Consider the following 17,548-nt stretch of genomic DNA (forward strand, 5'->3'; position numbering starts at 1 on the left):
GAAGGCAGCAAAAAAACACCAGCAGAAACCAGCTGCTTTTAATAGCTTCTCCCGGGGGAAGGGCTGCGGTGGAACCCGGCTTATGCATTTTATACTTCAAGGTCAAGAGACAAAAAGACAAGACTGGGCTTGTTACTTATTAATGATGATGGAGAACTACCTGCACGCCAATACACAGAGGCAATGCAGAGCTGCACTGGGCACAGCCCCAGCCCACCCGCTCAGTGCCGGACTCGTGCAGGCTGTTGGGCGGCAGCAAGGTTTTCTGCTCCCAACACGTGTTTTTTGGGATGAGGGATGGCACCGGGCTCCTCCGGCCACGCTGGATCCCCCCACCCTGAGTCCTGGAGCTGGGGCCGTTGCAGACTTTCCCCTACCACAGGAGCACAAATGAGGGGTGGGGGAGCTCCTTGCTCTGCTCTGGCACCCGCTGCCCGTGGCTGCAGCCCCTAACACACTGCCAGGGGTCGCCAGAGCAGAAGCCCCAGGCCTCTGGCATGACCAAGGGTCAAGGCACCATCAGCACTCCACAGCATCACACGCCCCAGCTGAATCCTCCCGCAGGAGAGTCACCCAGCTCTGGGCAACAGCGCAGGAGCGCAGCAGTGCCCTGGCCACAGCGCAGGAGCTGCGAGGTCACAGCGGCTTCAGAGACGGCACCGACCGTGTCCCTGCTGAGCCAGGGCTGTTTCTGAAGGCAAATACATGAGCCAGAGAGGAGGGGCCATGGGTGCCCCCAGTTCCATCACCCAGTGCCCCCAGGCAAAGGGATGCTGGGCGGGCAGGCAGGAGGGGAGGACGCAGATGAAGAAGGAACCCAAGGCAGAGGCTGAGAAGCCATCGGGGAACACGGCGGCTGCTGAGACCCCTGGGTGCAGCCAGCTGGGGGCCGTGCACGGGGAGGGCAGTGCTGGTCATGCTGGGCGAGTGTCTGCTTAATACTGACACGGAGTAAACAGGGCCGTGGGTCCGGGCAGGGGTGCCGGAGGCAGTGCCGGGCAGCCTCACCTCCCGCCACCCTGCCTAGCCGCTGTGGAAGATGCGGATGCGCTGGGCGATGTCCTTGCGGCACAGGGGGCAAGTGCGCAGCCGCTCGCAGCAGGTCTGGCAGCAGCAGACGTGGCCGCAGGGCAGGAAAATCATCTGGGTCTGGGGGAAGAGACAGGAGAGGGCACAGAGGCTGTTGCTGTCCCAGAACGCTCATCCCAGCACCACGTGGGAGGAAACCAGGCTGGAGGAGATGGGGATCAGCCAGGGGGTGTCACCGCACGGGAGGCAGACCCTGCACCCCCATCTCCATCCCCAGGCATGGGGCTGGGCGCATGCGAGGGGCTGCACTGCACAGACAGTGAGCGCAAAGGGCCCGAGGGCAGGACACGGGGCAGGACAGCCCTGCGAATGCTCCCCACAGCTGCTGCGAGCACAGACGGGCTCAGGAGCTCGGCAAGGTCCTTCCCAAGCCCATGAGGAGCCCTGCCTCCTTCTCTGCTTTCATGCCTGAGCCAGGCTGTGCTGGGGAGCTGGAGGGATGAGCACCCAGGCACGGCCCAGGGCCAGGCTGGGGGTACGGATACGGGGGGACGTGCTGGATGCTGCCCTCACCCCACCCCCTGCTCCAGCACTGCACTGGTGCTAGGGTCTCACCTCCTGCTCCATGCAGACAACGCACTCTGACTTCTTCTCATCCCACTGCAGCGGTGGAGCCGTCGGGACCACAGGGCTCAGCAGCTCCTCGAAGGGAGCGCTGGGCTCCGGGGCGGCAGGGACCTCCTCGCTCACTGTCCTCAGCAGCTCTGCAACCACAAGCAGGAGGTCTGAGCACCAGGAGAGCCGTTCAGCTCCCGCCCACCCACCATGCAGGGGATGGCTACAAGCAGGTAGGCGCTTGGGCTCCGTTACATCAGAAAGTCGTATTTTTTTACATATATTGGGAGCAGCTTGACAGCGCAGCCTGGCCCTGCGTATCTCCCGACGCAAGGCTCAGGTACCTGCTGCGAGTGTAAAATACGTCAGAGACCAGGCAGAGAAGAACTAGTGGTACCTGGGATTGTCCTGGCCACAGCCAGGACCTCCTGAGCTCGCTTGAGGATGGCACGCTGCAGGCCAGCCTCCGTCACGCCGATCTGTGGTGCAAGGGGAGAGCTGTTAGCTCCCGGAGGGGAAAGGGGACTCGTGTCCCGCAGGGGACACTGCAAACTCTTGGGCCTCGCTGGCAGGACCTGGCCATGCCAAGGGAAGCACCTCCATCAGGCATCAAAGCCAGGTAAGGGGATTGCCCTGGTGCCATTTCTACTACAAAGAGCATTTGCAGGATGCCGAAGGCCAAAGCCAAGCTACAGCTCACCCTGCAAGCGCCCTGGGAGAGCTGCTGCTGGCTGGGACGGGGCACAGAGCAGCAGTGGCACCTCTCCTTGCTGGGGGGTGACACACCAGGAGCACCAACACTCCCTCCTGCCAGCCCCGCCACGGGCACAGCCCAGCTCGGAGCAAGGGCACGTTCAGCCGGTGTCGCCCTGCACTGTTTATCTGCTGTCTCGTACCTTTTCCAGGTCACCGGCAGTCATGGTGCTGAGTGCTTGCAAGGATATTCGATGGTGTGCAAAGACTGGCACGTACTGTTCAGCAGACAGCTCAATTAAAAGGTTCACCAGCTGCCGCTCCAAGCCCTCCTCCTGCAAAACACAAAGTGAGCTCCCAGACTTCGCTCTCGGGGAAAGGCACGGGGACAGGCAGCAGCAAGAGCGGGCACCGTGCTCATTCCTGCCCTCTGCCCCGCTCCGGAGCGTTCTGCACCCCTGAAGACACTACAGCCCGAAAGCCCAGCAGCAGGAGCAACAATTCTACGAGCACAATTCCAAATGCTGTGTTTTGGGAAGGATGGAACAGACCGTGTTTTGGCAGCCGATGTCTGCAAGAGCACCTGCTTTGCAAACTGGAGCTGCAGCACGGGCAGAGCCCAGCTCCATCCCTGGGCCACCCCCGTGAGTATTTTAGCAGCAGAGTCCCAGCTCAGGACGTCGGGGCAGGAACGACAGGAGCTGCTGCACTCGGGGGGATTTGCAGGGGAATTTGGGGAGCCAGGCAGAGGCGTTTGGGCATTTAGCTGGAACAAAAAGCCCTGCCTGGAAGGCACGTGGAGTCCTTTGCTCCTGCCGAGCAGCGTGATGGTGGGATGGCAGCTCCCCACAACCTCCACTGCACAGGAACAACAGGGGGGCCGCTGGGTGCCACGATGGCTTCACTGCACCCCGGGGGCTGCCCCGGCTTGTCACCCTGCGCGAGGGGTCTGTGCCCCCCCCCACTCCCTGCCTTAGCTGCGCCGGCGGGCCCAGGCAGGGCTGCCCGCACTCCCCCCAACTGCAGAGCGAAGCAGAGCGACGGTGAAAGCATCAACTGCGGCAGCGACCTGGAGTTTCAGGGAGAGTGGCTTCTGGTTCAGCAGGCGCTGGTACTGGATCAGCCAGTAGTTCTCCTGTTTGGTTTCGCTCTTTGCCTCCATTTCCAGCTGAAAAAGAAACTCGTTCCTTCAACAGCCCGAGGCAACGTCGCAAGCGTTCCTTCAACAGCCCGAGGCAACGTCGCAAGCGGTATTTAGGGATGCTCCAGTCGGACGTGTAGGGGGGAAACCCTGCGGAGGGCCAGCTCAGAGCGCTCGACAGGCACACCTACGGCCAGGCAGGCATTTCTGACCTTCTGCGGGCTGGCCCCACCCTGACGCCCCCCCCCCCCCCAGCCAGCCTAGGGCTGTGCAGCCCCTCCGCTCACATTGCCCCAGATGCTGGAGCCTGGTCTCCTGAAGCTCAGGCTCCTGCAGGTCTCTGGGATGACAAGCCCACACGCAGGACCGAGGCGGGATTGCGTTCATCCCCCTACAACTCTTCTGACGGGGAAGACTGATGGCGATGGTGCCTCATGCTGCAGCGGCGAGTGCCACTAACTGCGTCCCCAAGAGCTCTCATTAGCACTTTCTGAAGTTAAATTAAGTCTCTGGAGCTGGACACAACTCCAAGCCTTCCTCTGCTCCCCTTTATGCCCCTGCGGACCACCAGACTCTCCCCGCAGTCAGCCCAGTGCTTTCTCATCTACAGCACCCAGTGAGAAGCCTCCATTACCAGTATCTGTCGCAGTTCTTCTTCCCTTTGCTTCTTTTCTTTGAGCAGCTGCTGCAGCAGGTAGCCAAGCGCTTGCCGTTGCTCTGCGATCACCCCCTGCAAGGGAAGGACTCTGGCACCCCCATCCCCGCACCACCCGGCTGCCAGCAACCACCCTGCCCCCACGTCCAGCAAAGCACTTACCGTACCCAAAATGCTCACGTCAGAGGGGGAAGCTCTGGGCTCCACAGGCACTCAGCCCAGCCGAGCAGACAGCCTGGAGCCCCCCAGTAGCTGGGATCCCCCCAGTAGCTGGCATGGCAGACCCCAGCTGAACCCGTTTCTGCCATTATCCCCTACCTGCCCCCCCCCCCAGCACACCCCGGGCACCCCCAGACCGCGCTGGCTGCAGCAGCTCTGCATCACTCCATCAGTTCAGGCGGTGGCACTACAAGTGTTCGCAGCCCCCCTCCCCAACTAAGGACCACCTGACAGGAGGTCTAGAAGCCTGCAGGCACGCGGGGGAGGCCAGGAGCGAGCTCCCCGTGCCTTTGGGCAGCTTGCTCTCACCGGGGTCTCGCACCAGGCACCACCGGGTACCAGGGCAAGGTAAGGCATCGCTGCAGCCACACCGCTGGGAAATGAGGAGGCTGATAACCGCAGGGATGTCAGACCTGTGGCATCTCTGCGTGGTCCTGTCCCAGCTTGCTCATAGCAGCTGGGAGGACCGTTACCTGAGCAGAAGCCAGCAGTCATCAGCCACAGGGACTGCAGATGTCCATGGAAAAAAAGGGATAAGGATGCTGCTAGAAGGCTGACCTCCTCAAGGAGTGTGGGGAAACCTTCCCTGAGCAGCACCTGGACCCTACCCGGGGTGTTTAAGCAGGAGGACAGTCTCTCACAGGCAAAGCCCACCATTAGCTCATCTAGGAAGCATCAGAACCCCAGCCGAGGTGAGAGGGACAAGTAATGACGCGTGGGAGCTGCTCCAGCCAAGAAACCCAGGCAGCTTTGGCTACCCTTGAGATGAGCCCACACCGTGGACACCCCGCCACCATTGCTCTCTCCCCGACTGACCCTGCGAGAAACTTGTGTAAGCACCTCCCTTTCGCAGGGTGTCTTTGGCTGTTCCCACTTTCCAATAATTTTTTAAGTTTGTTACTACGGCACCTGTATCCTGGCGGGGGGCAGGGGGAAGCAGCTGCCTGCGGCACGGGAGGGATGAGGCACAACTGCAGAAAAGCTTCTGCCAAAGCGCTGCGTGGGCACTGCCACAGCCCCCGCAGGGAGCCCGTGGGCTGCAGGTGGATGAAGATGTGGATCCCTGGTTTCTTAGCATCCAGTGATGAAGCTGCAAATGTACTGTGCTGCCTGCTGGGCTGCAGGTGGGTACCAGGGCTGAGCCTGGGTTTCTGCCCTGCCCTGGAGCTCCTGTGCTGCTCACTAACTGGAACCACCCAAGTCCAGTGCCACGTGAACTACATCTGCCTGGGGTTCCTTGGCCGTCCCTGCAGGAACGTTGGGTGGTCCCCACCAACACGGCAGCGCTGTACAGAGGAGCTGCAGAGCTGAGGTAGCATAACCCAAAGCTGACACTTCAACGTGTCCAGCGCAGGGCTCGGAGGCAACCCTGTTGTAAATCAACGCTTACCAGCCTGCTGCGTGCGCTGCTCTCGGAAAGTACGCGCTGTTTGCTACCGATTCCAGCCTGACTAAACAGGTGACCTAACCTGGCAAACAGCACACACAAGAAAACAGCTGATGCAAAGGCGTAACAACAAAAGTTAAAGCCAAGCTGCTTAAGCCAAGCTCGACGTTCCTCCATGTGTGACTGCGGATGAAATCAGCCTGTTGAACGGTGGGATGGTGGGGCAGCGCAGCCTGGGAGTCAAGGCTTAGAAATGAAGGGGGAGAGCTGACAGCCATCACTGGCGGGTATTTAAAAATAAAACGCAACACAGAAAGGCAAGAAGACATGCGATGCCAACAACTGGATCACAAAATCCTTCCCCACCCAGTAAACCTGGAACTGCCCATTGCTACCAGGGCTGGCTGGTTTGTCTCTCCCCTGAAAATGCATCGGGATGTTTAGGAGCAGCAGCAACGTTCCCACGTTACAACAACAAAGAGGGTTTTGTGGTGTCCTGCGGGCAAGTACCCTTCTGACTAATCATAAAACCGTCTGGAAACTGCAAGGAGCAAAAGAAGCAAGTGGAGCTTTTGCGATCCCAGAGCAGAGAGAGGGTGGCGGGGCAGCCCCAGCGCCCTACATACCTGCAGCGTCTCTGTGTCCAGTTCTTGCCTCTTTAACTCCAGCTGTGTCAGCTGCAATAACTCTGTTTCTATTAATTTAATCTAAACAGAAGATGAAACATTTTTTACTGACATTTGAAAAGACTTTAGTTTATGCTCTTTTAAATAGAGGTCTAACCGCTGCCCTGGGAGGGATGGCACTGCAGAGCTGCCCAGAAGCCTGGGGAACCTGCTGATGCCCTGCCATGATGCACGCTCTTAGGGCTGCTCTTCGTCTTTAGCTTGAGGAGCTGTGTCCCCTGCTCTCTAATTGTCTCTCTACTCTAAGCACCTTCTGTTCAAGTCTAGAAGCACACTGCAGCCAGTTTGTTCAGCCTGGCCTTTTGTAGCCACTCTGGAAGGCAGCAACTGATTGTCAAAGTCCTCCCGGCACTGCTGCTCAAACTGCAGATGAACTGGGGAAGGGTCCTGGTTCCTAGATGCTCCAGCAAATCCCATAATGATACATGCTCTTTCAGGTGGGGCAACTGAGACACAGAGAGGTGAAGTGAGTTGCCCGATATCCCACAGCAAAGCCAAAATGAGAGCCCAGCTCACATATCTGCCAGGCCACCCACCATTCCCAGGCCATCCACCATCCCCAGGCCACGCTGCTTAATGTGTGCCCCCAACCACGAAATTCCTGCCAACACCAGGGCTCTGCAGCAGGTGGCACCCAGGGCTCCTGCCCCTTCGCTGCCCTGCAGGGTGCTGCTGGGGTGGGCTGGATTTCACCCATAAAAGGTCCAGCCATGGTATCGTGGAACAACCACTCTTTGCTTACAGAGCAAGTGCAAGCGAACTCAAGCAATGGAGAGTCGTTAGGCTTATCTCCTGGGTTCTCCATGCACAATCCACAGGCTTCTAGGAGAGACTAGTCACTGGGTGACTCAGTAGATCCAACCCCTTAAGCTTATCCACCAACTCCTGAACTGAGATCTTTCTGGTAGTTTCAGATCAGGAGAGGGAAGATTCTGGAGCACTGTGCCAGAAACAAGCCACCCATCTTTGTGCATCAGCCACCACCACCTTCCCCATCCTCGGGTACCAGCCACCACCACCTTCCCATCCTCGGGTACCAGCCACCACCACTTTCCCATCCTTGGGCACCAACCATTGCTACTTTCCCATCTTTGGGCACCATCCACTATGACTTTCTGCATCAGCTCTTGCTCCCCCGCCCCAACTATCGCATTGTGCCTTCTGCAGAATGGAGCTCAGAGGCAGGCTGAGCATGGGAAAGAAAAGGCGAACTTATGGCTCAAGGTGCAGTTCTGATGTGCTGGATGGAGATGCAGCGGACTCATGGGGAAACAGCAGCCCTGCTAAGTACACAGCCTGAAGGAAACTGCCCTTGTGCTTGCCCATCACCCCCACAGAGACAATGCCGGTCTGTCCTCTAGTGACCACTCTCCAGCACTTCATCCCCATTAGCGCTGAGAAGATTGAAGCAATGGCAATTCCATTGCTTCCACGAACCTAAAACCTGCATCCACACACCCTCCTATGGAGCTGGGAGACTGTGGTTTAACTGGCACGGCTCAACGCTTGGTTGCAGAGCTCTTAGCCATACACCAGCTCTGCTCTACGCTCACAGCACCTCGATCTTCCTCGGAAGTGTCTCACCGAGCGGCGGTATGAGCTGAGTAGCTAGTTGCTCTTTCCTCTGACTCACCTGGTTCCTGATCTGCCTGTGCATAAGATCCTTCTTCACTTGGAGAGCTTCGAAGGCAGCTTTCTGCATCTCAATCTAAGGGACAGGCAAAATCCTGCGTAGTGGGGTTGTTGATGCAGCTGCAAAAGGGCTCAGCAACTCTGCGCCCTTGCAGCAGCTCATGAACAGTGCTTGCAACAGCATCATGATTACATCCCGGAGCCCCAAAAGGTAAAACCCACTTTACAGACAGACACAAGAGTTATACTCATGTCCTTCAAACACGCATTTTGAACGCTTTGCATGAACTCCGCTCTGGTTTTCAGCAGCACTGAGCACCCAGGCTGTGCAACAGGGCACGGCTGCCCAGCGCTTCTGAAAATGCGCTGCAGAGCCCTCAGGTTCATCTCTACCAGAGACTCTCACAGTTCAGCACACAGCATTAAAATAACTTTCGCACGCAGCCCAGCCCAACCACCATTGCTCCTGTGATCCACTCTTGATCCCGCTTTTGCGTGCAGTCGCTTTCCCTCGATCCCCCCGCCAGCCTTTGGCTCCCTTGCCTACCTGCTGCAAGATCTGGCTGACAGCTTTGTTCTGATCCAGCTGTTGCCAAGCCAGGATTTGCTGGAACTTCTGATCCATCTCTGCTAGGCTGCAAGAAGATGGATTTGCCATGGAGTTACTGCTGGGTCTGAGACTCTTGGTGCAAACAAGAGGGAAAACAGGCAACAGAGAATCCAGGAATGGAGACATTGGTTACCGAACAAGGGCCGAGGGCCATGGTGCTGCGCAGCTGAAGCCTGACAGATTTAACACCTCCTTCCCCACAGCCAAACCAAACCTGCCCCACAGACCAAGCCAGAGCAGAAGCACCGCTGGCTGCACGTGCACAGCCTGAAGTCCAGACAAGCCTCAGCAAGCTGCTCAGGTGGTGAGAACTCGTGGTTGGTACTCTGCGCCGGGAAGGGCGTGCTGATGGAGGAGATCCAGCCAACGTGGCCATACCTTGCCCGCACACGCAGGCAGGACCTTGGCTGCCCGCTGTCGGGCAGCTCACAGGCACGCAAGGCTGTTTCTGTTCAATGCCAGATTATAGTTTCTCACCTTGTTGTAAACAGAGCAAGCCAGAACGCTCTCTGTGCCTATAGCAATGCAGTAAGTCCTACTTAGATACAAACAGCACCCTTGAGACAACCCTAGGAGGTAAGGAAAGGAATTCTGTGCTAGAGTTTGATACTGAACTGGCTAACACAATGGGAAGACCAGTCTAATTTCATCCTCCATATTTAGCAGAATGTTCAAAGTAAAATAAAGAGCGTAAAAAAGTGATAGTTCATCCAAAGTGTGATTAACATGCATATTCTTGTGGCCAGAAGGCAGTTCACTGAATCAAGTTTGATGGTTTCTTTGAATTGTGTGGTCACCTGCTCTTACACAGCCGCATTCCAGCAGCTGCAGGAGTTCCTGGGTGTATCTATGGGAATTACACTGGGAACTGCTGGAAAAAAAGGGACTTTACAACAGTGCCACCAGCCCCAGACACCTCCCACCATACCTGGAGCACGCCTGGTTGACCAGGTCTTGCCGACGAGACTCGTAGGTCATTTGGATGAGCTTGTTCTTGTAGCTCTCGGCCAGCATTTGTTGCATGGCAGCTGGGAGACAGAAGGGCCGTCAGTCTGCACCAGAAGTGGGTGTCTAGAAGAGGCACCCATGTGCCACCACTGCTACAAGCACTTGCAACTAACAGTGCCTTCTCCCTCATTTCCAGCCCGACCCTGCTTTGTCCATTTCCTTATTTCAGAGCAGATTCACTCAGCTGCAAGAACCGTAACAACTTATAGTGGAATTACCTGAGCAAACTCCACTCTGCCTGGGCTTGCATCTCTCCAGTGCTCAGAGGAGCCCGGTTCCTGCTTACCCATCCTCAGACGGGTGCAGCTCTGCCTGTCCCCCTGTGAGTAATCCGTCCTCGCGGTGGCAACACACCCACCATCTCCCTTGAGACCCCAGTAGATCTGTTCATGGTCACCACGGGCAGAAAAGGCTCCCCAGCACCATTCCCCCCCCACCGTCTCACAAACCCCACCAGCTAACGTCTGTTTGGTACCTCTGAAGTACAAAGCACTTTGTGTGCTTACACCCAGCCTCACAAACACCGTGTGTGATGCTGTAGCTTCACAGGGAGCACAGCTTGCACCTCAAGGAGAAGCAGCAGTCAGCTGGAGGTGGGTCAGCTGTGGGACACATGCAGCGCTACCCCCTGCCGCTCTGCTCCACCGCACCAAGGAACGCGCCAAGAACGTGTGCCTGACAAAGCACCTCCCGTGTGGCTGTCACCGATTCAGCACATCTCCAGGGGAACCGGGTCTTTGCTTGCACCTGACCACCCCAAAGAGTTGTCTGGACTTACCGGCCACTTCCCTTCTGCGTAGATGCTCTGTCTCCTCCTGTGTTATTGCCATCAGCTGTTCCATCCTTATTCTGCCAAACAACCAAGAACAATTCAGCCGCTCCTTTGAACAAGCACCCTCTCCCTTCTCTCCTGCTCACCCAGCTCAGAGCCTAGAGGCTGGGCAGATCCACCCCGCCACCTGCTCGGAAAGCCACGTGCATCCCAGCAGCACAAAAGTCTCAGTGCTTCCTTGGTAAGGAACCTCTAAGTCTATGGGAGACAACAACAATTTTGCTGAAAATCATGGAGACAATTACTTCTTCGACTGGAAAGCTGATCCTTCTGAGAAACACATCTATGCAACATGTATACACTCTCAGCAAACACGGCGTCTGTCCCTGTTTTTGCTTTCCTTCCTCCTGAAGCTTGATGAGCACTGTAAAGCTGACCTACCTGAGCAGTGCCACCGACAGCAGCCACCTGGCCTCCATTCCTACCTCCCCTGCCCTCATCCCGGCACAAACACACACAACACCACCTAACAGACCAGGAACTGGTGTGGCTGGAAAACTCTCTGACATGCAAAGGGATTATTTCCAGCCAGGTCAGTGTCCCCATCCCATTTACTGAGCCACAGCACAGTGGGCTGAAGGGAGGGGGCAGCATATAGGCAGGGGAGAGAGGGGACAACCCCTTTTGGTGGCAAAGCCAGCGCAGAGTGTTGGCTGAACGGCAGCATTGCTCTCAGTGTATTCCTCCAAAATGTACAAATTACTGGACCGTGTTCATAAATGCCTTGCTTCCCAACAGATGTAGTTGGTCTGTTGGTCCTCGGCAGTGGGACACAGGGTTTTGTTGCCAGACTCCTCAGCCAGGACCATGCAGAGATGAACAAGAGGTAAAATCACCGTCCTGTTGGGTTTGCCAGACTGGGTAAGACCAGACACATCTAGCCCGGTGTCCTGCCTCTGACACCGACCAGAACCAGCTGCAGGGATGAGATGAACCTCCCCTGACTTAAGGTGGATTCAGACTGGTGGCTCTGAACAGGAGGTCCCAGCCCTCCTTCCAGCTTCTCGCCCCTTTTCTACAAGAGCTCATTTCAGGGAGACTCACCTCTCATTCTCCAAGGATTTCAGAATGTCTGAACTTTGTTTTTGCCTAAGAAAAGATAAAAGAAGAGGTTTTCAATAAGCTGAGCAGGGCAACCTCCTGCTCCCACAGTGGGCAGGACAAGGCTTTGCTTCTCGTGCACCAGGAGCAGCTTTAGCAGGCTGGTGACCTCGCGTCAGCACCGGCCCGGCAGGAGAGCCAGCAGATCCAGCTGTGGTACCTTCAAATATGTACCTTCCATGAGTAATTCACATTTTTTCCACAGCACTGCAAAACTCCAACAGCACACTTATGTGTGAAACACAGTTTTTTAAGGTTGCATGATCAAATCCCACTTCCTTGAAATGGGACATTGGGAATTCAACAGCTAAGGGACCTCCTAGAGACATCTATCCTGACCAGCTCTGTAACACTGGGAAAGGGCAAAACGAACTGCTCAGAACGGGATAAAATAGCACGAGCCTCCAAGGGGCAGGGATCATTGCAAGACACCCTGGGACCCTACCTCTGGTTGTCCTCTAGCAGCTTCTGGATACGGCTGGCAATGCCCTGCTCCGCTTGCTTCAGCTGCTGCAACAGCTTCAGGCGCTCCTCCTCCAGACAGCGCTGGTGCTTTGTCAGACCCTCCTCCAGCCGCAGCTGGTCCTAAGCCAGAGCAAGAGAGAACCAGGGAGACAGCGGTCAGCTGAGGAAAGGCAGCATCTCATACGGGACCGGTCCAGAGGAGACCCACCTCTCTCACGGTCTGCAGCATCTCATCCTTCTGGCTGTTGATCTGCTGAACGAGCAGCGCGTGTTCTCTTTGCCCCATGTTCAGGCGCCGCTCAAACTCCAGCTTCTCCTGCATTTTTTTTTCCTGAGAGGAGTAAGAAGAAAGATGAATGCCAGAGATCAACAGGCTGCTGGCTCCGCTCCTTCCCAAACAAGAACAAATTCTGGCAAAAATGTAAAACAAGGCAGAGTAACCCTCCTGAGGAGAAAGCAAGCCCAATGGCAAACAGGAGGCTTGGCTAGGGGGTGGAAACCTTCTCTCCTTAGGAACCCCAAAATTGTGAAGAAGAAGCTGCTGCTCTCTTTATGAGTCTGCAAACTCCCCACCGCTCATTTCACAGTCACAAAGCCAAAGTCCTTGGGCATCAACCCCTACAACTGCAACAGCCCGTGCGAACACCCGGCGGAAAGCCCAGCGGGAAGCTGTGTCCCCTCCCGGGGGGCCAAGGGACACCCCTGGCTGAGGACAAGGGTGAAGGCAGCAGCCAGCTCCGAGCAGCTCCAGCCAAAGGCAGAGTCAACCACAGGACGGGAGCTTCTGCTTGTCTCCAAGTGAGCCTTGCACGAGGGAAGAGACACCGAGCAGTGAAATGAAAAAAGTAAAACTGAAAACGCAGCCAGGTGAGGGGAGCGGAGGACAGAAAGAAGGAATGCTAGGAGAGAGCTGGAGCAGTAGCTCCGGGAGCCAGAGAGCCAAGGGAGCAGTCACGGAGGGGCTGGAGTGTGGGACAGGGACAGACTGAGCACTGTGTGCACGGACTGCTCACACATCTGCCCGCCTTACGTGAAAAACCAGCCGAGCTTTCAGCACGGAGAGGCAAGAAAAAAAGCCGCCTGGTGTGAAAGCCCCCGGCTCCAACTCTGCAAACACAGAGCGATTTAAACTGGAACCGCTCACTCGAAGTGCGGCTCGTCAGGTGAGTCAGTCACAGATTCCCCCACGCTCTCACTGTCTCCTGCAGGAGGACTGAGTGGCTTTGGGGGTTTTTCTGCAAGAATTCAGTTCTCAAAGTATTCAGCCTTGGCTGAAAAAACAGATAAAGGGATGGAAAACAAGAAATTGAGGCGGACCTACAGTGCAGACAAAGCATTTGCAGGCGTTCATCCTTACCTTCCTCTTCTCATAATCCAAGAATTTGTTCTGAAAAATAAGCAATATCAGCAGACATTTACTCCCAGAGGCAGTATTTTTTTTTTTTACATATTATTAGCCCACATTATATCTTCCTCTAACTGAGTAAAGACATCAGCCAAAGACACAAGAAGATTAACACAGACACCAAGTCCGGCCATTCATGCTTCTCGAGGGACAAAGAAATTTACTCTCTACTTGCCAAACAGCACAGGAATGAGCACAGCTTATCCTAACTAATGCCCAACCTCACCTTTCCCATGTAGGGCTGAACATGTCTAGCACTTGGCTGGGAATCACAAGGTTCTTCTGCAGTTTGCTGTCCCCCCAAAAATACTGGCGTTACCATGTCACACCACATCACACTGTCACCCTGTCCCTGGACTGCATCGTTGCTTTCCAGGATGGGACAGTGCTTTGTGGTGTGTCTTCCAGCAGCCCGCAGCAGTAACACCATCCCTAACGCCCAGGAAGGAGATGAGCCACCCATGCCCACCGTGCTATGCCTGGTTCTGAGCACCGATGCTCTCTTGATCCCAAAAGACACATCCCGGGGTGGGAGGGAAGGTGACTGCCCCAAGTGCTGTAAGATCCATTGATAAGAGTCGAGAGACAAATCCAAACCCCTCTCGTACAACTTCACAGGTGGTGCAGCCTCACCTGCCACTCACTCTCCTCCTCCAGGTATTTCTGCACTGCCCTGTCCATCCCATCCACCGACGTTCCTCCTCCATCACTCCCTGGGGCAGGGAGCAGATACTGCGAGGGAGGGTAGTAGGCAATTCCACACTCTGGAAGGTACCAGACACAAAACAAGAACATTTGGTGCTTAAAGACCTCCCTGGCAGCATGGCTGAGGGCTGGCTGGTGTGGAGGAGCGCTGCCGGCTGTGCCCCCTCGCCCTGCGGGCTGATGGGTGCCCACCAGAGCTCCTCCAGCTCAGGCAAGGAGCTCCAAGAGGAGATAGTGCTGCCCCAAGCCCACCAGGAGGATGATCAGAATTACCCTGTGCTCAGGGAGACACGCTTCCTTCACGTGGGCACAGACGTGCCAACTTCTGCAGGGCTGCAAACGCTCCCGCTCGTGCTACAGGAAGTTCTGAGCATCCTTTTATTTCAGGGATTAGCCCAACATCTGGCAAGGTGCTTCTCCTGCGTGAAACCTCTGCCAAACCTTCCCGTCTGTATTAAATACAGCATTTGAAATCCACAGTACGTTATCTTTGTCCTCTGAGTTTTCCATCTGGTTATATCTCTCTTAGTAACCTATCAGTCTGCAAGCCCCAGGCTCTTCCTCGTAGAAAAAGAGGATAGAAGGGACCTCGAGTGACTCCTGAGTCTTTGTCCCAAGGCATCCATACCCGGACAACGCCTAATCCTCCTGCTGGAGAAAATACCTGACCCCCTGAGCAGCCTGCCACATGTGCAGAGCGCTAGGGACCACCCCAGGCAGAGCCGATCTGATGTTTGTCCTTTGTAAGTGCAAACTTGGAACGTGCCACAGCACCTGGTGGGAGCACAGCGTGGTCCCCCAGGTTCTCACTACCACCCACAGGCTCCTCGTGCTTACCTTTGCAGAGGAACCGCTGAATGGACTCTGTACCGGCACTGCAAATGTCAGGTGGTGGGTACGTCATGGAAGAGGCATCCAGGGTCAGCGTCTCCAAGAGAGAACACACAGAGCTCCAGGTTATTCTGATGGCCCAGAGTCCAACTGAGCTATCCTTGCAGCTCCCCAGGATTTCACTTACGGAGTGATATCGCTTCATGCTACCCTAAATCCTGACACAAACATGAGATTGTATTGACTTTCTGCTGGGCGTTTGACAGCTTTCAGAGGTGACTTTGTGGTCCCTTATTTGGGACCTTTGAAACATCCCCCCCAGGCAGACACATCTACTGTAGAAGAATGGCTGCAGAAGCATGGCCTTAAAGATCTGCACAATCCAGGCCCAGTATTAGAATAGGCCTGTAATCAGAATTGTACTGAAGTTGCTGTGCGGAAGTTAACAAGAAAGGTAGCCTTGAGCTATTCTTGAATCCTGAGACCAAGTCATTATGCTGTGCCAACAGGTCGTGGCTGTAACAAGCTACAGCTGCTGGGAAAGCAGGTGCAGGGCCAAGCAAGATAGGGACCGGTATGGGAAAATAGGGAGTAACAAACTACAAGGCTGAAGCACAGCAACACAATTAGCTACATGGATAGAACGCTTATTTTAGTCATGATAATTAGGGGTGTGAGAACCGCGCGCGTTTAGAGACTACTAACCAATTATATTTCTGCTTTACGAATACGCATGTGTATCGGTTCTATATAAGTAGCGTTAGAAACTAATAAAGTTGAGCAAGATGCATAACTCATATTGAGCGTCTTCTTGACTCCGGCGAACCCTTCTTCCAACAATCTACTTTGTGTTTAAGTACAAGAGGGCACAGCATGTCCCAACTACAGAAATTTTCCATTTTATTTCCATTATTCCACTACATTTCAATGTGCTGGCGCCGTTACGCATGATGCGTGGAAGGGATGGCGATGCGAAGGGCACAGGGAGGAGTACCACAAAGAACGAGTGGAAGGAGCACTTGCTGGTTTGTCTTACCGTGACCACCAAAAGGACCCAATGTTGCCTCTTGTAGGGAAGGGCAGAGCAGGAAGGCCAGGAAAGGAACCACTTTACCAAGCACAGGGGAGCAAGCTGCACAGAGCCCTGATCTCCGAGACTGACCGCAAAAGAAGCCCAAGGTTTGGTGTTCAGGACGGAGAAGCATTTATCTGCATCCTCCGTGCTGGTGGCTGAGTCAGCCCCCGTGTCTGACGTTTGCACCGTTTAGCACCGATGAGTTTGGCAGGCAGGTGACACATCCATAAAAATCTCGATGCTTGTCCCATTTTGGACATGCACTCCGGGGAGCCAGAAACCCCCGGAGGCTGACAATGAGTCACAGATCTGTCACGGCAACAGAGGCAAAAAATCCTCGTGGGAAATATCCCACCGCTCATTTAGAATCAGCCTGGGTGGGAAGCGGCTGAGCCGACCGGAGCCCACGGGCACGGTCTGTGCTCTCAGACAGCCCTGGCAGCAACACCTGGAGGTTCACTCCCTGTGTGTTGCTTTTTTCATGAGAAAACCATGGCAAAAAGTGATCAGAAAAGCCCAAAGCAACACGGGTACGCAAAAGCTACTTTGGACACCATGAGCCACGTACAGCTTTGTTACAATCCCCGACAGGGGGTCCTGCGCAAACCCTAAAAATTCACTTTCTATGCGAAATTTAGGATCATATTGAGCATGCAGGAAGGGAGGCAGCCCGCAGCAGCGAACAGCCCGCCAAGGGGAGCCAGGGGTGGCCGGCTGGCTGCGCACCTCCAGCGTGCGGACGTGAGCCAGCACCCGCGGCAGCTCCTGAAGCTCGTTCTCGCTGACGTCCAGCGTGCGCAGGCTCCGCAAACCGCTCACGGCAGCGGGCAGGTCCTTCAGCTTGTTACCTAGAGAGAGCAGCCAGTTAGTGCTACCTAACCCCTCCAAAGCAGGGCTCTGCAAGCTCATCTGCTGGAACACCAAACCATCATCACACGTGTGGCTCATTTCCTACATTCTGCTACAGGGACGGGGCTGTCCAGGGTCACACGAGGACTCCAAAGGCTGCCATTGCCCACCAAGGCAAACGGGCAGCAAGGTCCACGTGCACACAGCCCATGCACAGGTCCAGCAGCAGCTCCTCGTGCCCAAATGACCTTCTCAGCTGAGCTTACTGCTGTGGGCTGCATCAGTGCTCTTTATCAGGAGAATATGTGCAACATAGAGTCTTCTTCTCTTTGTTGGAAGTACCAGAGATGGGAGAAAGGGGCCTGAGTGTGGGACTGCACAGCTCGGGGTCAGAGCCAGGGGCTGCTGATGCAGCCGTGAGCTGAGCTGCACTTCAGATTCCTCGCCCTCAGTTTCCCTCCCTGTTTCAGCTCCCTGTAACAAAGTCTCTTTTTCTCCCAGATTTATGGCACTGCATATCTGGAAGATGCCCAGGAGTCTTGAAAAGAGGTACAGTCGTGACCTTTGTGTTAGGGCTGTGCACAACTGGCGGGGCTACACAGGCTCACAG

The 17,548-nt window shown here is 55.5% G+C and overlaps 1 protein-coding gene across 8 annotated transcripts in view; it reads right to left on the reverse strand.

Moving 5' to 3' along the window:
* Positions 1-19: 19 nt before the first annotated feature.
* Positions 20-17,548, reverse strand: part of LRSAM1 (leucine rich repeat and sterile alpha motif containing 1) — a 28,013-nt gene continuing 10,484 nt past the window's right edge. For 5 of the 8 annotated variants that reach the window (XM_056351763.1, XM_056351761.1, XM_056351760.1 and 2 more), the window contains 18 exons: positions 16,816-16,937; positions 15,021-15,111; positions 14,112-14,242; positions 13,431-13,460; positions 12,282-12,404; positions 12,054-12,193; positions 11,552-11,596; positions 10,454-10,524; positions 9,596-9,695; positions 8,605-8,692; positions 8,059-8,133; positions 6,366-6,446; positions 4,113-4,208; positions 3,407-3,505; positions 2,541-2,672; positions 2,042-2,123; positions 1,645-1,793; positions 20-1,149 (listed from right to left, as the gene is read on the reverse strand). In XM_056351763.1, the coding sequence (XP_056207738.1) occupies positions 1,024-1,149; positions 1,645-1,793; positions 2,042-2,123; positions 2,541-2,672; positions 3,407-3,505; positions 4,113-4,208; positions 6,366-6,446; positions 8,059-8,133; positions 8,605-8,692; positions 9,596-9,695; positions 10,454-10,524; positions 11,552-11,596; positions 12,054-12,193; positions 12,282-12,404; positions 13,431-13,460; positions 14,112-14,242; positions 15,021-15,111; positions 16,816-16,937 (1,781 nt within the window). In that variant the 3' untranslated portion in view covers positions 20-1,023. Of the gene's footprint in view, positions 1,150-1,644; positions 1,794-2,041; positions 2,124-2,540; positions 2,673-3,406; positions 3,506-4,112; positions 4,209-6,365; positions 6,447-8,058; positions 8,134-8,604; positions 8,693-9,595; positions 9,696-10,453; positions 10,525-11,551; positions 11,597-12,053; positions 12,194-12,281; positions 12,405-13,430; positions 13,461-14,111; positions 14,243-15,020; positions 15,112-16,815; positions 16,938-17,548 lie in introns of those variants that run through there. The other 3 variants (XM_056351764.1, XM_056351766.1, XM_056351765.1) reach the window with 2 other exon arrangements.

The sequence above is a fragment of the Falco biarmicus genome, chromosome 9 (genome assembly GCF_023638135.1).
Source record: "Falco biarmicus isolate bFalBia1 chromosome 9, bFalBia1.pri, whole genome shotgun sequence".
Classification (NCBI taxonomy): domain Eukaryota; kingdom Metazoa; phylum Chordata; class Aves; order Falconiformes; family Falconidae; genus Falco; species Falco biarmicus.